This window comes from Apteryx mantelli, chromosome 12 (assembly GCF_036417845.1).
Source record: "Apteryx mantelli isolate bAptMan1 chromosome 12, bAptMan1.hap1, whole genome shotgun sequence".
Classification (NCBI taxonomy): domain Eukaryota; kingdom Metazoa; phylum Chordata; class Aves; order Apterygiformes; family Apterygidae; genus Apteryx; species Apteryx mantelli.
This window is the reverse complement of record NC_089989.1, coordinates 15,005,783-15,020,516: the sequence shown is the minus strand read 5'-3', so window position 1 is coordinate 15,020,516 and position 14,734 is coordinate 15,005,783. Positions and strand designations below refer to the sequence as shown.

General features: G+C 47.5%; 1 protein-coding gene across 3 annotated transcripts in view; it reads left to right on the top strand.

The window, feature by feature from the left end:
- ABTB1 (ankyrin repeat and BTB domain containing 1) overlaps positions 1–13,195 on the top strand; it is a 30,710-nt gene extending 17,515 nt beyond the window's left edge. For all 3 annotated transcript variants that reach the window (XM_067303308.1, XM_067303310.1, XM_067303309.1), the window contains 4 exons: positions 2,985–3,083; positions 3,693–3,860; positions 7,495–7,695; positions 9,571–13,195. In XM_067303308.1, coding sequence (XP_067159409.1) covers positions 2,985–3,083; positions 3,693–3,860; positions 7,495–7,695; positions 9,571–9,777 — 675 coding nt within the window. In that variant the 3' untranslated portion in view covers positions 9,778–13,195. The remainder of the gene's footprint in view (positions 1–2,984; positions 3,084–3,692; positions 3,861–7,494; positions 7,696–9,570) is intronic.
- The last annotated feature ends 1,539 nt before the right edge of the window (positions 13,196–14,734 follow it).

The window sequence follows — 14,734 nt, the reverse complement described above, 5'->3', positions numbered from 1 at the left end:
GCAGGCACATTGCCTCCTTGTAGCTGGTTTTTCATTCCCTTTTAACTGAAATCTTATTTTCCAAACAAAAATGAAGTAAAACATAGAAGGATCAGAGTCTTACATAAAATAAATACCGTTCTTTCCACCTGTATTGACATTTAGTGCTGCTGCTGCAAAAAAAGACCATTTGTCACCTTTGGGATAAAGCTAAATTCTGTAATGCATAGAAGAGTTTGGAAGAAAGTTGATGGGTACCATCTTGTCCATCTCTGCACTAGTGCAAGGTGATTGTCCTTGGCAGTTATTCCTGTGCTTTGCTTTGTCTGTTTGGCACAGGCACATTAACTGAATTATGTGCAGTTTCCAGGATTTTATCTGATCCAGTTGCATCTGATTATGGGCTGGTAATCTCCTCCCGGGTCGCTAACCCCTGTATTTTGTGTTGTAATTTGTTTACAAGTAAATCTTCTTGCTGAGATAGTCTCCTGGTCAAGGCACAAATTGTTGCCACTGATCTGTTTTGCATGTTGTTGCCTCCAACAATACTTCTGTTTAATCATTAATAGCAAATTCTTAGCAGCAAAGACTTGATGCTCCACATGTGATGACTGGAAGATCCTGTGGATGTTCAAGCTGTCTGATTCTATATAAGTGTTTGGAATATTTCTGTGTGGTGAATGTGTTCTTGTGAATGCATTTGCGCTTTGTAGGCTAGTCTGTTTTGTGCTTCTTGGGCAATGTACTTAACTTTGGCAGCTGTGCTTTGCCTAGACAGAGGTGTGCTAAAGAGGTTGCCTGAATGTGGGGTGAAAAACGGACCAAAATTTTCTACAGAGAGACCCTGAAAGGGAGAGGCAATTTCTCAAGTGTGACAAGGGAGGAGAGCAGAAAAAGTAGAGATGTAAAAGGGAAAACTCTACACAGCCACTTCATGCTGAATAGGCGAGACAAAGACATGAACCTGCTTTTGTGGTAGGGATTGGACGTGACCTTGTAACCCTCAGCATCAGAGTGGGACCAGCCAAAGCTAGAAGCAGGAAACTGAGCCAGTAGGACTTTGTAATTCAGGAGACAAACTCTGAGCCAAATAAAACTCCATGTTCATCCCAGAGGTATGGTTTCCTCTTCAAGATCTACATTTGGGGAATGAAAGGGGAGCAAAGAAGGGAAGCGTGCACAAGTTAGGGAGATTATGTCTCAATCTAAATTTCTTTCACTGTGAAGAGCGGCACCCCATGCAAAGCCTTTTTCTAGGTATATTTTTCTATAATGTGCCTCTGAAGTTGTAGCCCTGAAGGTCATGCTAGGATTTCTAGGAGAGGATGTGGACGCTGTGAGCGTAGGGTGGGGAGAGCAGCAGGGCAAAGAGAGCAGGCAGTTGGATCGTGGCTACTAGCTTTTGTAACGGGATGCCAGAGAGAACGTGCCTGCAGATCCCAGGCTGGGATTTCTTCGTTGCCTCGAAACACAAGACAGATTATAGCAAAATGGCAGCCTGGGGAATCTCCAAATGGGCAACTGGATCTCATCTTTGATGCTGGAGGGGCCTTTTGTGTTACAGCTGTATAAAAAGCAGTGATAATAGATCAGGTTGGGAGCTGGGGAACAAAGAGGCGGGGAGGGTTCCCCGAATTGCTACATCTCCCAGGAGAGGAGTTCCCCAATGGGCATGTAACAAAGGACCCATAGCGGGGAGAGACTATGGGGAGATGCCATTAGCGTGACAGTCATGTGCACAGTTTGAATGTCGCTGGGCTCAGCTCTCCTATAATTAGGACCCAGAAGCTGCCAAATGTTGCTGCGGACAGACAAAGAGCCTGGCAAATGGTGCCAGATTGCCGTGTTCGGAGGTGTTGTGGGCCTTTGCCAGCTTGGTGCCTTGCCACGTCCTAGAGCGTGTTGTGTGAGAGAAACCCTGCTGCCTCCAGCCTGAGCCTGGCTGCAGGCATCGGGGCAGCATAGCCCAGGCTGCGCCGTCGCTTAGTTTGGGCGGGGGGAGTCACCTGGGTCCTCAGCAAACCTGAAAGCGAATTTCCTCAGTTAGGATGGAGGCAGGTGTGTTGGAAATGGCGCTTAGGTAGTCTGTGATTGGAAGAGAGATTTTTATGGTCGGTCAGGGGTTTTCCCCGGTGCAAACTTGGGATGTAACCTTCCTGGATGAGAGGCAGTAGTAAAAGCTCCTCATCCCAGGTGACTCAGGGGCATGTGCCTGGAAAACATGAACCAGAGGAAACTTCTATTTCCGGAGAGTAATCATGCTGGTTACATGACTGTGAATATAAACTTTTTTCACAGCTGAATTACCTTGTATGTAGAATAAGGCAAAAGCGAAAATATTTGAAAGTGTCATTTTAAAATAACAGAAGGCCAACAGATTTTTTTATGCTGTCTTTGTTGGCATGTGGGACTGGGAGGAGGTGTGTTGGTGTTAAAATAATTCACTAGAGTATTAATACTGCAACAACACTATCTTTGGCTGCAAATCAAATGAGAAATTTAAAATGTGCTTTGGAAATGTTGCATTATTCGAGTAAGGCAATAATTGTAGCCAAACCATTTCAAGCTGGTGTATACATATATGTAATCTACACACTACCCCATCCACCTGTACAGCACACAGTAACGTGCCAGTCCTCAGCTGCAGTCTGCTTGTGATGCCTACTATGTGAAAGAAACTTCACCTCTACTCAGTTATTTGCCTTCCTAGAAGGCACAGAAATGCTTTCCAGAGGTGTCCATGGAAACTTCCTGACCCTTCTGTACAAAGGAAACAGCTGAATCGTATCAGGAAGGTCTCTGTCAGGAGTGTTAGGAAGCCAGTTCTTGACACCGAAACCCATGTTCGGAGCATCTCTGGTGCTCTGTGCTGTGCTGAGGGAACAGATGGGTGGTTGGGTCTGGGAAGACTGAGAAGTCTAAGCTCGGGGCCAAACTGAGAAGTCCAGACTGAGGGTATTTGTACTATGGTTGTTAAAGGCAGGGTTTCTGATTTCTCTTCCCAGGTTGGTTTTGGGGAGTTGCCGTTTGACAGCACTGACAACTTTAACAGTTGTCCTGATGTGTGTTTCCGGGTGGCAGATTATAACTTTCTGTGCCATAAGGTATGTGCTTGTGCTATGCTTCCTTCTTCCCCCCCTCTTTGCCCTGAGTCTGCCTGCGTCTCCCACTCATCCAGTGCTGGATACACCCTGCAGGAGCAGCGTTGCCTCATTAGCTGGAAAACCAACAGTCTCACTGCACTTGGAGACTGTATCTGAAGCACTTAACAAAACAGCCAACCCTGCCTGTCTTGCAGAGGTGAGGAGATAGATTAATGAATTGAGTAGAGCATTTGCAGCTGCAAAATCTCCTACTGTTGGCTTGTGAGTGCAGTGTTTGGAGAAGGGATTGTTTGATTTGCAAGTCAACAGCAATAGGAATGGATTTTGAGAGCTCCCACTCAGCCTTCTGCCCTACTCCGATGCTACTTTTGAATCCTTTAAGCTTACTAATGCAGGGTAGGTATGTTTAAAAGGCATGGGGGGGGGGAAAGAGGAAAAGCTCTCTCTCTCAGAGATTGGAGATTAGCTTCAGAATGTAGGGGGAGTCAGAGTTATGTAGTCAGAACTTCAGAAATATCTTTGAGCTGCTCTGACAGCTGGTTAGTTAGTTCTGTCTGGCTTGGTGCAGTGGGAAGAGGTACTAATGTTTTCACCTTTCTTCCTCTGCAGGCATTTTTTTGTGGTCGCAGTGATTATTTCAAAGCCCTCCTTGAAGACCATTTCTGTGAGAGCGAGGAGTTGCAAACACAGCCCAGCATCCCTGTGGTGACTCTCCACAACATCACAGAAGACATTTTCATCCGGGTCCTCTACTACATCTATAGCGATGACACAGAGGTGAGGCCAGCCATGGAACCTTTCCTCCTTTGCTATTTTATTCTGGAGGTATTCATAGCAGTGTCTTTCTACAGCATCCTGGGGATGGTTTCTTAAATCCCACTGCCCTATTCTGGCTACTCAGTTATCTCAGGAACCCATATACCGGGACTTGCTGTTAGCCAGCAGGGATCTGGTTTGTGTATGTGACATTCGGGAAGCAAACCCCCAGTTTTTCATCCCATGACAAGAGCTTGGAAATTGGTTTGCATGTTATATGTTGGCCGGATACAGTGCCAGGCTTTGTGGACTTCCCCTATATGGGCTCTCTGGAAGGATAAGGTGAGCAGCTGCCACTAGGTGGCAGCTTGAACACATTTGGAGATGTGGAAATGTTAAAGAGATTCCTACTTATGTACTCTTGGCATCACAACCCTGTTTTCCATTTGTAGCAAGTCATTATTGGCACTGTTGTTTATTGCTGGGTTGGGCAGAGGCTCCACTGGGAGACCAAAGCCTTGCTGTGCTCCGTATCACAAGCAGCAACAGAATGACCTGAACCCACCCAGTTTGCAGCCTAATGGAAGATGCAGCAACTCTCGGTTGCTTTCTGCAACTTCCTGCCTTGGTTTTGGAGCAAATGTTTTCCACAAGTCTAGCTACAAGATGCAAGGGCACATTCTGGCATTGGGGCAGTGAGCAGGGACGCTTCTGTACCTGCCAGTGTCACTTCTTCCAAGCAGCGTTAGTGCTCTGGGTTGGGTGCCGCATACAGAGAGTGCACAGAGCTGTGACCTTGTTTCTGCTGACCTGTTCCACCCCAGGCAGCAGCAGGGAGTGCACAGTAGGGAGGTGTATTCAGCAGGCAACAAGGGCAGGATTGCTGTTGGTATTCCAGAGAGTGAATGCTTCACCTGTCTGCGCTTTCCCCCTCAGCCACCCTCTGAAAGGGCAGGCAGGGAGGAAGGGAAGCATGTTGGGGTTGTGAGGACCCTCCAGACCCTTGTGACAGCACTGCAGTGTAACCCTCTTCTCCTGCACCTCTCCAGTCTGCCTGCCCATCTCATGATGGCTCGCAGGAGGGATGTTACCCAAGCAGCCATCCCTCTTCAAAGGATGTTTAGACTGTCCTTATTTGGCAATTGAGAGCTCAGCTCAGAGCAGGAGGATGGACCAACAAAAACGTGTAGGAATGGAAAACGTCTTGCTCACATGTTTCCTATGGAGAATGGTGCCACCACAGAAACTAGCTTGGATACCAAACTGAGCAACAGACATAAACTTCTTTAGAGAGTTCATCTGTCTTGAAAAGCTGCCTGGAAAAATGGTGAAGAAAACAGGAATATAGTTCCAGTTCCACGTGTCTATGTGGAGTGTTCTTTCTCCCCCCTTGGGTTTAGCCAGCCAAGTGTCAGCACTCCCAATTCCACTTGCTTTTTTACAAAAGATTTAAATTCCTCTCTCTGCCTTGTAGCAGTGACAGTGCTTGTATCCAGGATGAAGAGGATGTGCAGAGGGCAGGAGGGGTTCCAGGCAGAAAGAGAATTTGCTGATAACATTTGCATGGGCTCAAGGGGAGCTTTCAGAGAAATGTTTGCCAGGTCTGTCCTTTATCAAAACAGTTGGGAGCTGCTGCCATCAACACCACTGACTTGAACGCCTCCAACTTGTGAGGTTCCTGGAGCCTTATGAAAGGACAAAGCAGCACTTGATTAATAACCCCAAGAGCTTTGTTATACCACTGTGGCACTGCGGCATTTGTGGCATGCCTCTAATACATCTTGCATCCTTCTGCACAGCTGCTGCAGGGTGTTACACTGCTGCGACATTTGCTCCGAGCAGTCTCGGCAAACACCGGTGTGGACAGCTGTAGAGGAAGAAATAATTGGCTTGTGCAGTTGTCAGAATGAGCAACCACATGTGTAGATGTGTACAGGAGCTTTTTGCTGCTGAATGGTTATCAGGGTGATGAGCCATGTGGCACCACAGTTACGGTTCCTCACTCTAGACCTGTGTGGCTCAGTCTCTTGGTACAAGTCATCTGGCCTCCTCCAAAGCCAGGGTATGCTGCCAGATTTGCTGTGGAAATGCAAGTGGGTAACTGCGCTCTTTGCACTTCACATTAGCAGAAACAGAACTGTGCAGAAAGAGACTCCAGTTCCAGGTTAGTGATGCAGATGGCTGACTAAAATAGGATTTGCCCAGCCAGGGGGAAGAGACTGTGTGACGCTGGCAGTGGTGTCTTCAGTATTTATATATATTTATTTATATATTTATATTTATTTATATTTTATCCAGTATTTATATAATGTCTACAGCATTTCTTATCATCAGATCGCTTGCAAGGAACAAAAGTACCCAAGAGGGAAATGGGAGGATGGTTATCTAGCTCAAGAGTCTGAAAGTGTTAAATGCCATGCACAGCAGTGTAGACTTGAACATTGGGTACCCGAGTTTAGCCCAGTTTGAATATCTATCTAAGCTCCCCAAAATTTATTTGGGGTGCAGTTTTCTGTCCTTGGATGTATTCTGCACCGCCAGGTTTGTTCCTTCTTTGTGCTCCATCCAGCTTTGATACAGACGTCAAAATGTTCCTGGTCTTGAAGGCCCCACATGCATCAAGGCTAGATTTGACCTTCTCCTTTAGATACTGAGATGTTTTCCAGGAGTCTTGGTTCTGACTGTAACTGCTTGAGATTATTGCTAACTCTTTGGGAGCTGTGTTTGAAGTAGAAAAAAGGGACTGCTGTCCTTTTCCTACATGTTTCTTGATCTGAGATCTCTGCAGTGCTTGTCCTTGCAAGAAGGCCGTGGTATGTACAAGCCTGCCCAGTGAACTTTTGCCGATGGATGTTTGCTACCCTGGTGATCTTTCACTGTGATTCAGAGTTTCTTTGCCAGTTGAGATTTCCCTCCATCAGATGAGCTGGGACGCAGGTTAGCGCTTCTCGTGGGCTGGTTTGGGCCTGCCAGGTCTCTGGTTTGATAATACCTGGAGTTCCCAAAGGACATGAAAAAGGCAGTGGGGGCAGGAGGTTGGTTGGCTGACCTTAAGAAAATTGTGTGTTGTGGTGTGTGTGTGTGGTGGGGGAAGAGGCGGGGTTGTCGTCTTGTGTTTTTTTTTGTTTTGTTTTGTTTTGTTTGTTTTGTTTTTTTCCCCTCCTCCAAAATGTGAGTCCAACAGTACAAAATGGGAGGCAAAGAGGTAAAGATCTAGTGGAGACAAAGGTGCTCTTCTCTGTCAGCCTGTTCCTTTTTCCTCTCTAGAACAGGCTTTAAGTTCCTCTGGCAAAAACCACCTCTTTCTACTACCGCATTGGACATTTCTTAACAGCCAGCCCGCAGCTGCACTCCAGTGTTTCAGTATTGCTGTGTGCTTGGCTAGAGAGGATAGCTACAGGATGGCAAACTTCTTGCTTTGTGGGGAGCAAACTGCAGCATTTTAAACTTCTGCCCACCCTTGCAGTGGCTGAGTAGAAGACCTAGCCCTGAAAGACTGAGCTCCTGATATAGGGCTGTGATTAGCACTTGTCCTCTAATGGGCCAAATAGCAGTTCAGGAAATCTCTGCTAATACACAGGAGAAGAAGGTAGTTTGCCAGTGGCAAGTGGGAGTGGGTAGGACAAGATGGTAATTCCCCTCTTTCCATTGCCAGCTGTCACCAGAGAACGCCTACGATGTGCTGTGTGTGGCAGACATGTACCTGCTGCCTGGACTCAAGCGCCTGTGTGGCAGGACGTTGGCTCAGATCCTGGACGAGGACAACATTGTCAGCATCTGGAGGATCGCAAAGCTGTTCCAGCTGACCCGGCTGGAGGACCAGTGCACAGAGTACATGGCAAAGATCATCGAGAAGGTAGCAGGAACACTCCCAGCTGCACTTGCCATATGTGCCCATAAATCTAACTGCATAATGAGCCATAGATATAAACAGGTTTTATGGCTGTACTTTGCCATCTCTGGTTTGATGTGCTTCCTGAAAAAGAGCTACAAGAGTAGCAAAGCACATGTCAAGTTAGGACTGAGGACAAGGAGTGTGGTGGTACCTGACATCACTGCAGTAAGCTGGATGCTGGTGGCCGCGTAGCATGGCCTCATGGACTGTGGGTTGCAAAACCTGCCCAAAAGATACTGTAAGTGCTGTGGGCAGGTGGCTGTGCTGAGCTTTCAACCACCATGGTTGGAACAACTGCAGTGTTGCTCAAATACACCAGCTGCAGCCTGGAGAACTGGGGTGTGCAGGGGAGCTCTGTGTAGGGAGCGTGTCAGTGTTTGCCCATGGCTTACTGGGGATCTTTCTAGCATAATGCTATAGAAAGGAGTAAGCAAGGTGATCCCCACCCTCCTCCAGCATGACAAATCTAACAGTAGAAGTTTCCACAGGGAAAACTTGGCTGTTGAACAGACAGAAGTAATGAATCTAACACGGAAGTTTCATTTATGAGGCTCCATTTAAGTGTTATCCTGAGTCTGATTATAGTTATGAGTTTCAGGACTCGTGGAGAAAGTCACCATACAGAAGGACAGGCTAGACTATGGGGTATTTTTATGCCTATACAGGTCTCATAAATGGGTTGTACAGCGCACATGGGAAAGTAACACTTTCCACCTGCAAACTGAAAGGTGTGCAATTCTTTCTGGCTTGTGAAAACAGCGAAGGAAATAATTTGGGGACTGTTCTTTTGCTCAGTGTACAATTGGGAGATGATAGACACGTCAGCATAGACCCAGATCTGGCTTCTGAAAAGGGTGTTTGGTTTGAAAGCTTAATGAATATCCCAAGTAGCAATTGGGTAAGCCAGGGCTTTGCTTAAATGTTCCCCTTGCATTCTCCTTCTCTAGCCTGAACGGGAGTCCTTGGGCGCAGCACTGTAAATGTGCCTTCCTAAGGGTGTTGGCACAAATGGAGCCAACCCAGCTGTTCAAATATCAACAGCTGCAGTGTCTTGTGCAGATGCACTGGTGCTGGCAACAAGGGAAAGGTTTTGGCAGAGCATGTAGTATAGACTGGGGGTCAGCAACCTGCCATGCCCAGACGCAGTTTGGTAGTATGGACAGACGGAAGCTGCCTCTCACCCTTCAGCATGCCACATGTTTCTGGGGAACGCAATGCAAAATCATTTATGGATGACTTGATTTTGTCAGGTTGGGCATGGAACAGAGCACCTGCATTGCTGTGATCTGCTGATCGGCTGTTGGTGGTGGGACTGAGAGCCATGGTGGGGAGAGAAGTATCTGTGGTTCCTGGTCCTCAGCTGGGCACAAGCACTCTCTGCCTTGCCGGTGGCAAGACACTGCCCAAAGGTGCCTGGCAGCATCTCTTGGCTCCTGCTGCTGGCTCTTGCTGGGGAGCCTTTCTTGAGGGAATATTGTGTATATCTGTGTGTGGTGTCCCGGTACCAGAGCTGTGAATGCTTGGTTAATGAATATTGGAGTGCACTGTGTGGGGTGCAGGTTCCTCACAGTCATGAACATTTGTCATGGGAGTTTTACTGCCTCCTTCAGATGAATGGCAGGACTGCATGTGCACTCAATGGCATGTTTGCATCTACAGCCATGTCTCCAAGTGGTGTCTGTAGAACACGCAGGAAGATTTGGGTCTCCCTGTAGCCTTAGCATTCCCCTCTCCTCCTGCTGGCTCAATAGTGGTTGAGCCCATTATCTCGATCCCATTGCATCCCATTATCTGCCTTCTGGTGTTCCTAATGTTTATCTTGTCCACCCCATCCAGCTGGTGGAGTTGGAGGAGTTTGTGGCCGCTGTGAAGGAGAACGCAGAGGCTGTGGAGGAACGGCAGGAGACTGACTCCATTCCCCTGGTCGATGACATCCGCTTCCACATCACCAGCAATGTGCAGACTTACAGTGCCATCGAGGAAGCCAACCAGAAACTTGAAGCTCTGGAAAACCTCCTGGCCAGTATAGGGCTCGAGTGCTGATGTGTGCAATCCCTGCCTGTCATATGCAGCCTGCGTAACCCTCCACAGTGATTTGACTCGGAGTGCAGGAACATCTGAGTCTCTGAATGTCCTTTCTCCCCTCCCTTGTCCTCCTTCCCATCCACTTCCAGGCATGTTTTTTTTTTTAATTTATTTATGTCTGGACATTTGCATGTCTGGTTTGTGTTTGGTTTTATTTTGGTTTTGTTTCTCCTTTCAGAAATAGCTCCCAAAGCACAGCCCAATTCAGTAGCTGCCGCTTGTACAATACAGTGCGGATAGACTGCGGGTCGTTGGGGGTAAGGGAGCTGCTGTGGGGAACTTGCTACTGCCTTGCATAAGGACCCATCCTGTTCTCTTGTCCAACCGCACAGTTCTGAAACTGGTTCACACCAGGGTATTTGTTGCATTACCACCAGCCGAGAAAGAAAACTGGATTAAACTCTCCCAATAAGTACATTAGAAAGGAGCTGGCTTTTCATTCACTGTCAGCGTTATAAGATTGGCAAAGGTGGGCAGTGCTTCCTTGACAGGGACACAGTAGCACTTGGCTGTTTGGAAAGAGCTGTCTTCACCTGCTGTTCTGGTTCTTAGGTGAAAAACGCCCAAATGATTTCCAGGTCTTCCCTAGCTTTTTGTTGCCTTGAAGTGTTGGCATTTAGATTTGCACGCTCAGGGGAGTGGCAAAACTCAGGTTTTAAAATATCTGAGTTTTGGCAGATGAACAATTATTTTCGATCAAGAACATAGCAAAGATATGATGTTTTCCTTGTACTGTGTGTGATGCACACCTTCAAAAATTAAAAGTTTTGCTTTCTGAACACAAATCTTTGGGAATACAGTAGAGACCAGAGACCTTCTGTTCCTAGAAGGCAGTAGCTTTTGATGCATTAAAAAGGAGAATCACCCATTTTTGTCCTAGCAAGAGAAGGAAACACCTTCTTCTTGGAATTGGTGCTTTTCCTTTCTCTTGGTCCATTGCTGGAGAGCAAAACTCACTTGTGCTGGTGGGTTGGGGAAGAGGAACCTTTTGGGTCTGTTGCAGGGCAGCTGTCCCACTCTTTGACCTTCTGGCTTTGCTCAGCCTTGAGCCTTGTAGCTTTATTGTTCTCCAGGAAATTCACTGTTTGTGCTAATGAATGTTTTTGAATCTGTGTTCTGCAGTAGGTCGCGTTATCTCTTCGTCTCCCTGGACTCCTAATGAGGGTAATGATGTTCTTTCTCCTCGGCACCAATCAGCAGGCGATATCCCTGCACAAAGCCTGCCTCGCTGCCCTCGGAGCTGTTCGTCTCTGGAACAGCGAGTTACGAGAGTCTCGAGTCTCCAAGGCGCAGGGAGGGCGCGCTTTGCCGTGCTGTGAGTCGGAAGGGAGAAAAGGGGTTGTGAAGCACAGGGGGAATCTTACATGAACAGTGGGCTGCCGTTACTGATGAATGTTGATTGTCATTTTGGTCACTTTATGAGGCAAGAGCTTAAAATAACCTGTGTCAAATGGGCATGGGTCCCCTGCAGCTCCAGGGGGGTGTTTCCATGGATAAGGGAAGGGTCTGGAGATCCCGTGTTTGGCAGAGACTTGTTACAGGTGTGGAGGTACTGGGATGATGGGGTGCCTTTCCCTGCTAATCCCACCTGGTGAAAAACACGTGCTCCCCCACCATGTGAGAACACCCCGCCCTGCTCAGAGTGTCTGCCTTTACCTGGCACGTGTTTGAAGTTGCGTGCTCTTACGTGGGCAGGCTGGGTTAGGCTGCAAAGGAGAAGTTGCACTGTGGTGTTTGGGTAATGTATTCTAGAGAAGCTGGACTTCAAAAAAATTGCGTGTCAGGATTGAGCTGCACTGACAGGGAGCCTGGGGACAGACTTGGCAGGGCAGGAATGAAGTGCGTTGACAGAACTGGACCCTGGATGCTTGTGCACTTTGTCATCTGTGTTTAACTGGTTTCTCTTGCAGGATAAGTCCCTTTAGGGTAGGGGGTGAAGGCTGCGTGGCTATTCAGGCAGTGTCTGCCTGGCTTCTGTTTCAAAATGCTTGTGTAGAAGTATAAGGAGTCCTTGTGGTTTGCTCTCTGCAGCCATTTTAGGGCGGGTAAGAGGATGTGTCCGTGCAGGTGTGTGTTCCTGTATGGGAGCAGGGAGCAGCAGGAGCGCTTTTCTGTTTGGGATGGTGACATGGAAAATCGCTGTGTGTTTGTCATGCAATTTGTGGAATATACAAATCTCTTCGCCTCCATGTCCATCTCCAAGCTCAGGCTTTGATGGGACAGCCAGAGAGCTCAGCACAACTTGAACTGATAAAAGCAGCTCAATAGACTTGAGGAGAGGAGGGGCTATTTAAAAAGCTTTAATATGAAGTTCCATATATTTTAGTGAAAGAAGGGTGGAAGAGCAGAACTGCCTGTTTCCTTGCTCTGTGAAGTGTCAGGCTCGTGGAAGTGTGCTACAGAAGCAACCGATAGCTTGACCCAGCTAGTACAGTTCACCGGTGTTTTTCCTCCCTTTATTGCTGAAGACGACAGTAAACATAAGCAGGATGTTTAATTTATCACATCTCCTCTGCTCTTCCTGCATAAATTCCCCATTTGACATCTTGGTAGTCGTCTTTCCACAGCAACGGTTGTGACAGCCCTGCACAAGGCTCTGGTGGAGCCACCAGAGAACTGGACGTGGCCACCAGAGAACTGAACGTGGCCTTTGCCTTCTGTTTGTACTGAGTGAGATGCAGAAATGGGATCACTGAGGAACGTGCTGGTGTTTTTCTCTGCAGATACCTCAGCTCTTAAAGCAAAATGGACACTGGTAGTAGGCAAAGCAGGAAGGAGGCAGAGCAGGGGCAGTGATTTTGAGAACATTTTCTCCATATTGCTGCTCTTGAATAATTCCATTCCCGCATCCTTAAGCGTGGAGCAAGCGAGGCCGCAGTTGTACGCGTGGGATGAAAGGTCAGTGCGGCCTTTTGATTTGTACCCTGCAGTAGCACAGCTACACGTGGGCTGCCAAGCAAACGCCTCTTCCGTCTGCGTGCACTTAGTGGTCACATCTGTGACCACCACCAGATCGTCCAATTACTTGGGGTCCTTTAACCCCCCTCCTGTTGGCAAAATAGGGCTATGAAAAAGCATGCATAAGCAGATGGTCAGCATGCAGGCAGGCTCCCTAATAAGATGAACCAGGTCATAACATAGATTTGAATTCACTTTATTCTCATTGCAAATAATTTTATCACAAAATAAAAAGCTAAGGATTTTTTTTTCTTCTGTTGCCAGTGTCCTTTTTGTGTTCTGTTGCCTCTGTCCTTTTTATTTACTACTAGCCACCTGTTGAATTAAGGAGATTGTAAAGTTTATCAGAGCAACAATATATATAAAAAGAAATGTGTAAGCATGTGTGCAGCAATAAAAAGCTATATATTTCACTATATCTATTTCTACTGTGGCCTGTTTATTAGCAACTGACATCAGTGTGGCTTTATTTCTGGAAGGACTTGGTGGGTTCCTTCAGTTTGTTTTCCTGCACCCAAGCAGATGGCTGGCTCTGCATCGTCCTGCTTCAAGCAGCAAGGAAAACATGACTACTCTGCTCCTTTGGTGGCCCATTTGGGAGTAGAGCACTGCGTTGTTTTTATCGAATACTTTCTCCCAGGAATGTTTTGTTTCATTAGCAGCACCATGGCACAGCCTTGATCAATATGGTGATGGTGTGTCAGATGATTTTTATCTTGGAAAAAATTGCTCTGGGCAGTCCCCAGCAGGTGAGTTGTCCATCCTTCTCATCACCCCATGCCAGAATTGTCTGTGGTTCTGTGATTACTGACTAGTTTATTCTGTTCGTTAAATCCAAGGGTGGAGGTTGCTTAGCCTCCATGGAAAGCACTTCCAGCGCTTACCTGCGCATTCATGGAGCCACTGAAGCACGTTTCCACCAAAAACTCAAGTCCATTGAAGAGTCTAGGCAGTCCTTCGTCTCCTCTCTGAAAACATGGAAGCTTATTCTGTCTTCTGCCGTCTTGTATGTCTGGGTGGCTGCAATAGCTTCCATGGCAAACAGCAATGACCAAGCTGCCCATGTGCAGCCCCTGGTGACTTCAGAGCATGGCTGGGGCTCAGGGAGTGAGGAGCCAAGTGCATCCCTGTAGCTCTGTGTAGGAACCTGCAGTGTCTCAGGGGGAGAAGTAATAGCATCTGCATTACTAATGTTGTTAAAGGGAGGGACCTGGTTTGGAAAAGTTCAAGCAATGATGAGGCTTTTGGGACTCAGCAAACGGTGCTTACAGGGAGTATCGTGCTGCAAGAGCCTGGAGTAAAAGGTATCTTCAAGATGCTTGAGCTTTCAGGTTGGTACAGTCACGGTCAAACAAACTGCAGAGATGGCACCTTCCTACCTGAGAGCTCGCAGTCAGCGTGTGTTGGCAGACTGCTCTGCTCTGGGTGACACGGAGTTTTCCTCTCTGTTGCTACAGGTACCCTGGCAAAGCCCATTGCGATTTGGGGAGCTGGGTTTTGTCCGTTTATGCTCGTTTGTTAGGGATGAACAGGTCTAGCTAGCGCTGTTGATGAAAAGCAAAGGCAGAGCTGTCGCTTTGGTTCTCTGCTCGCAGGGGGGTCACATGTGCCAGAGCAGGTTTTTATCTTACCTTCTGAGCTAACCAGATTTGACATAACAAATTTATTAAGATAATAGAGACCACAGGGGCAAACTGTTTTTCATACTAGGGCCCTGTTTTGCATAAGTAGCTGTCTCACTGCTGGTGTTGCTGCCCGCCTTGAAGATGTGCTAAGTGAGCAGGGGAGTGAACTCCATTTCCAGGGTTAAATGGCTCCTCCGGTGGAGAAGTCTCCTACTGTGTCCTGCAGCTGCGCCAGCACCAAGCTTAGCGGGTGGCCCGCGCGTTGCCTGGAGCACGAGCTGCTGGGAGGGCTGCGGGTTCCTGCAGGCTGCGTTGCTTTTGTTGATCCTTGT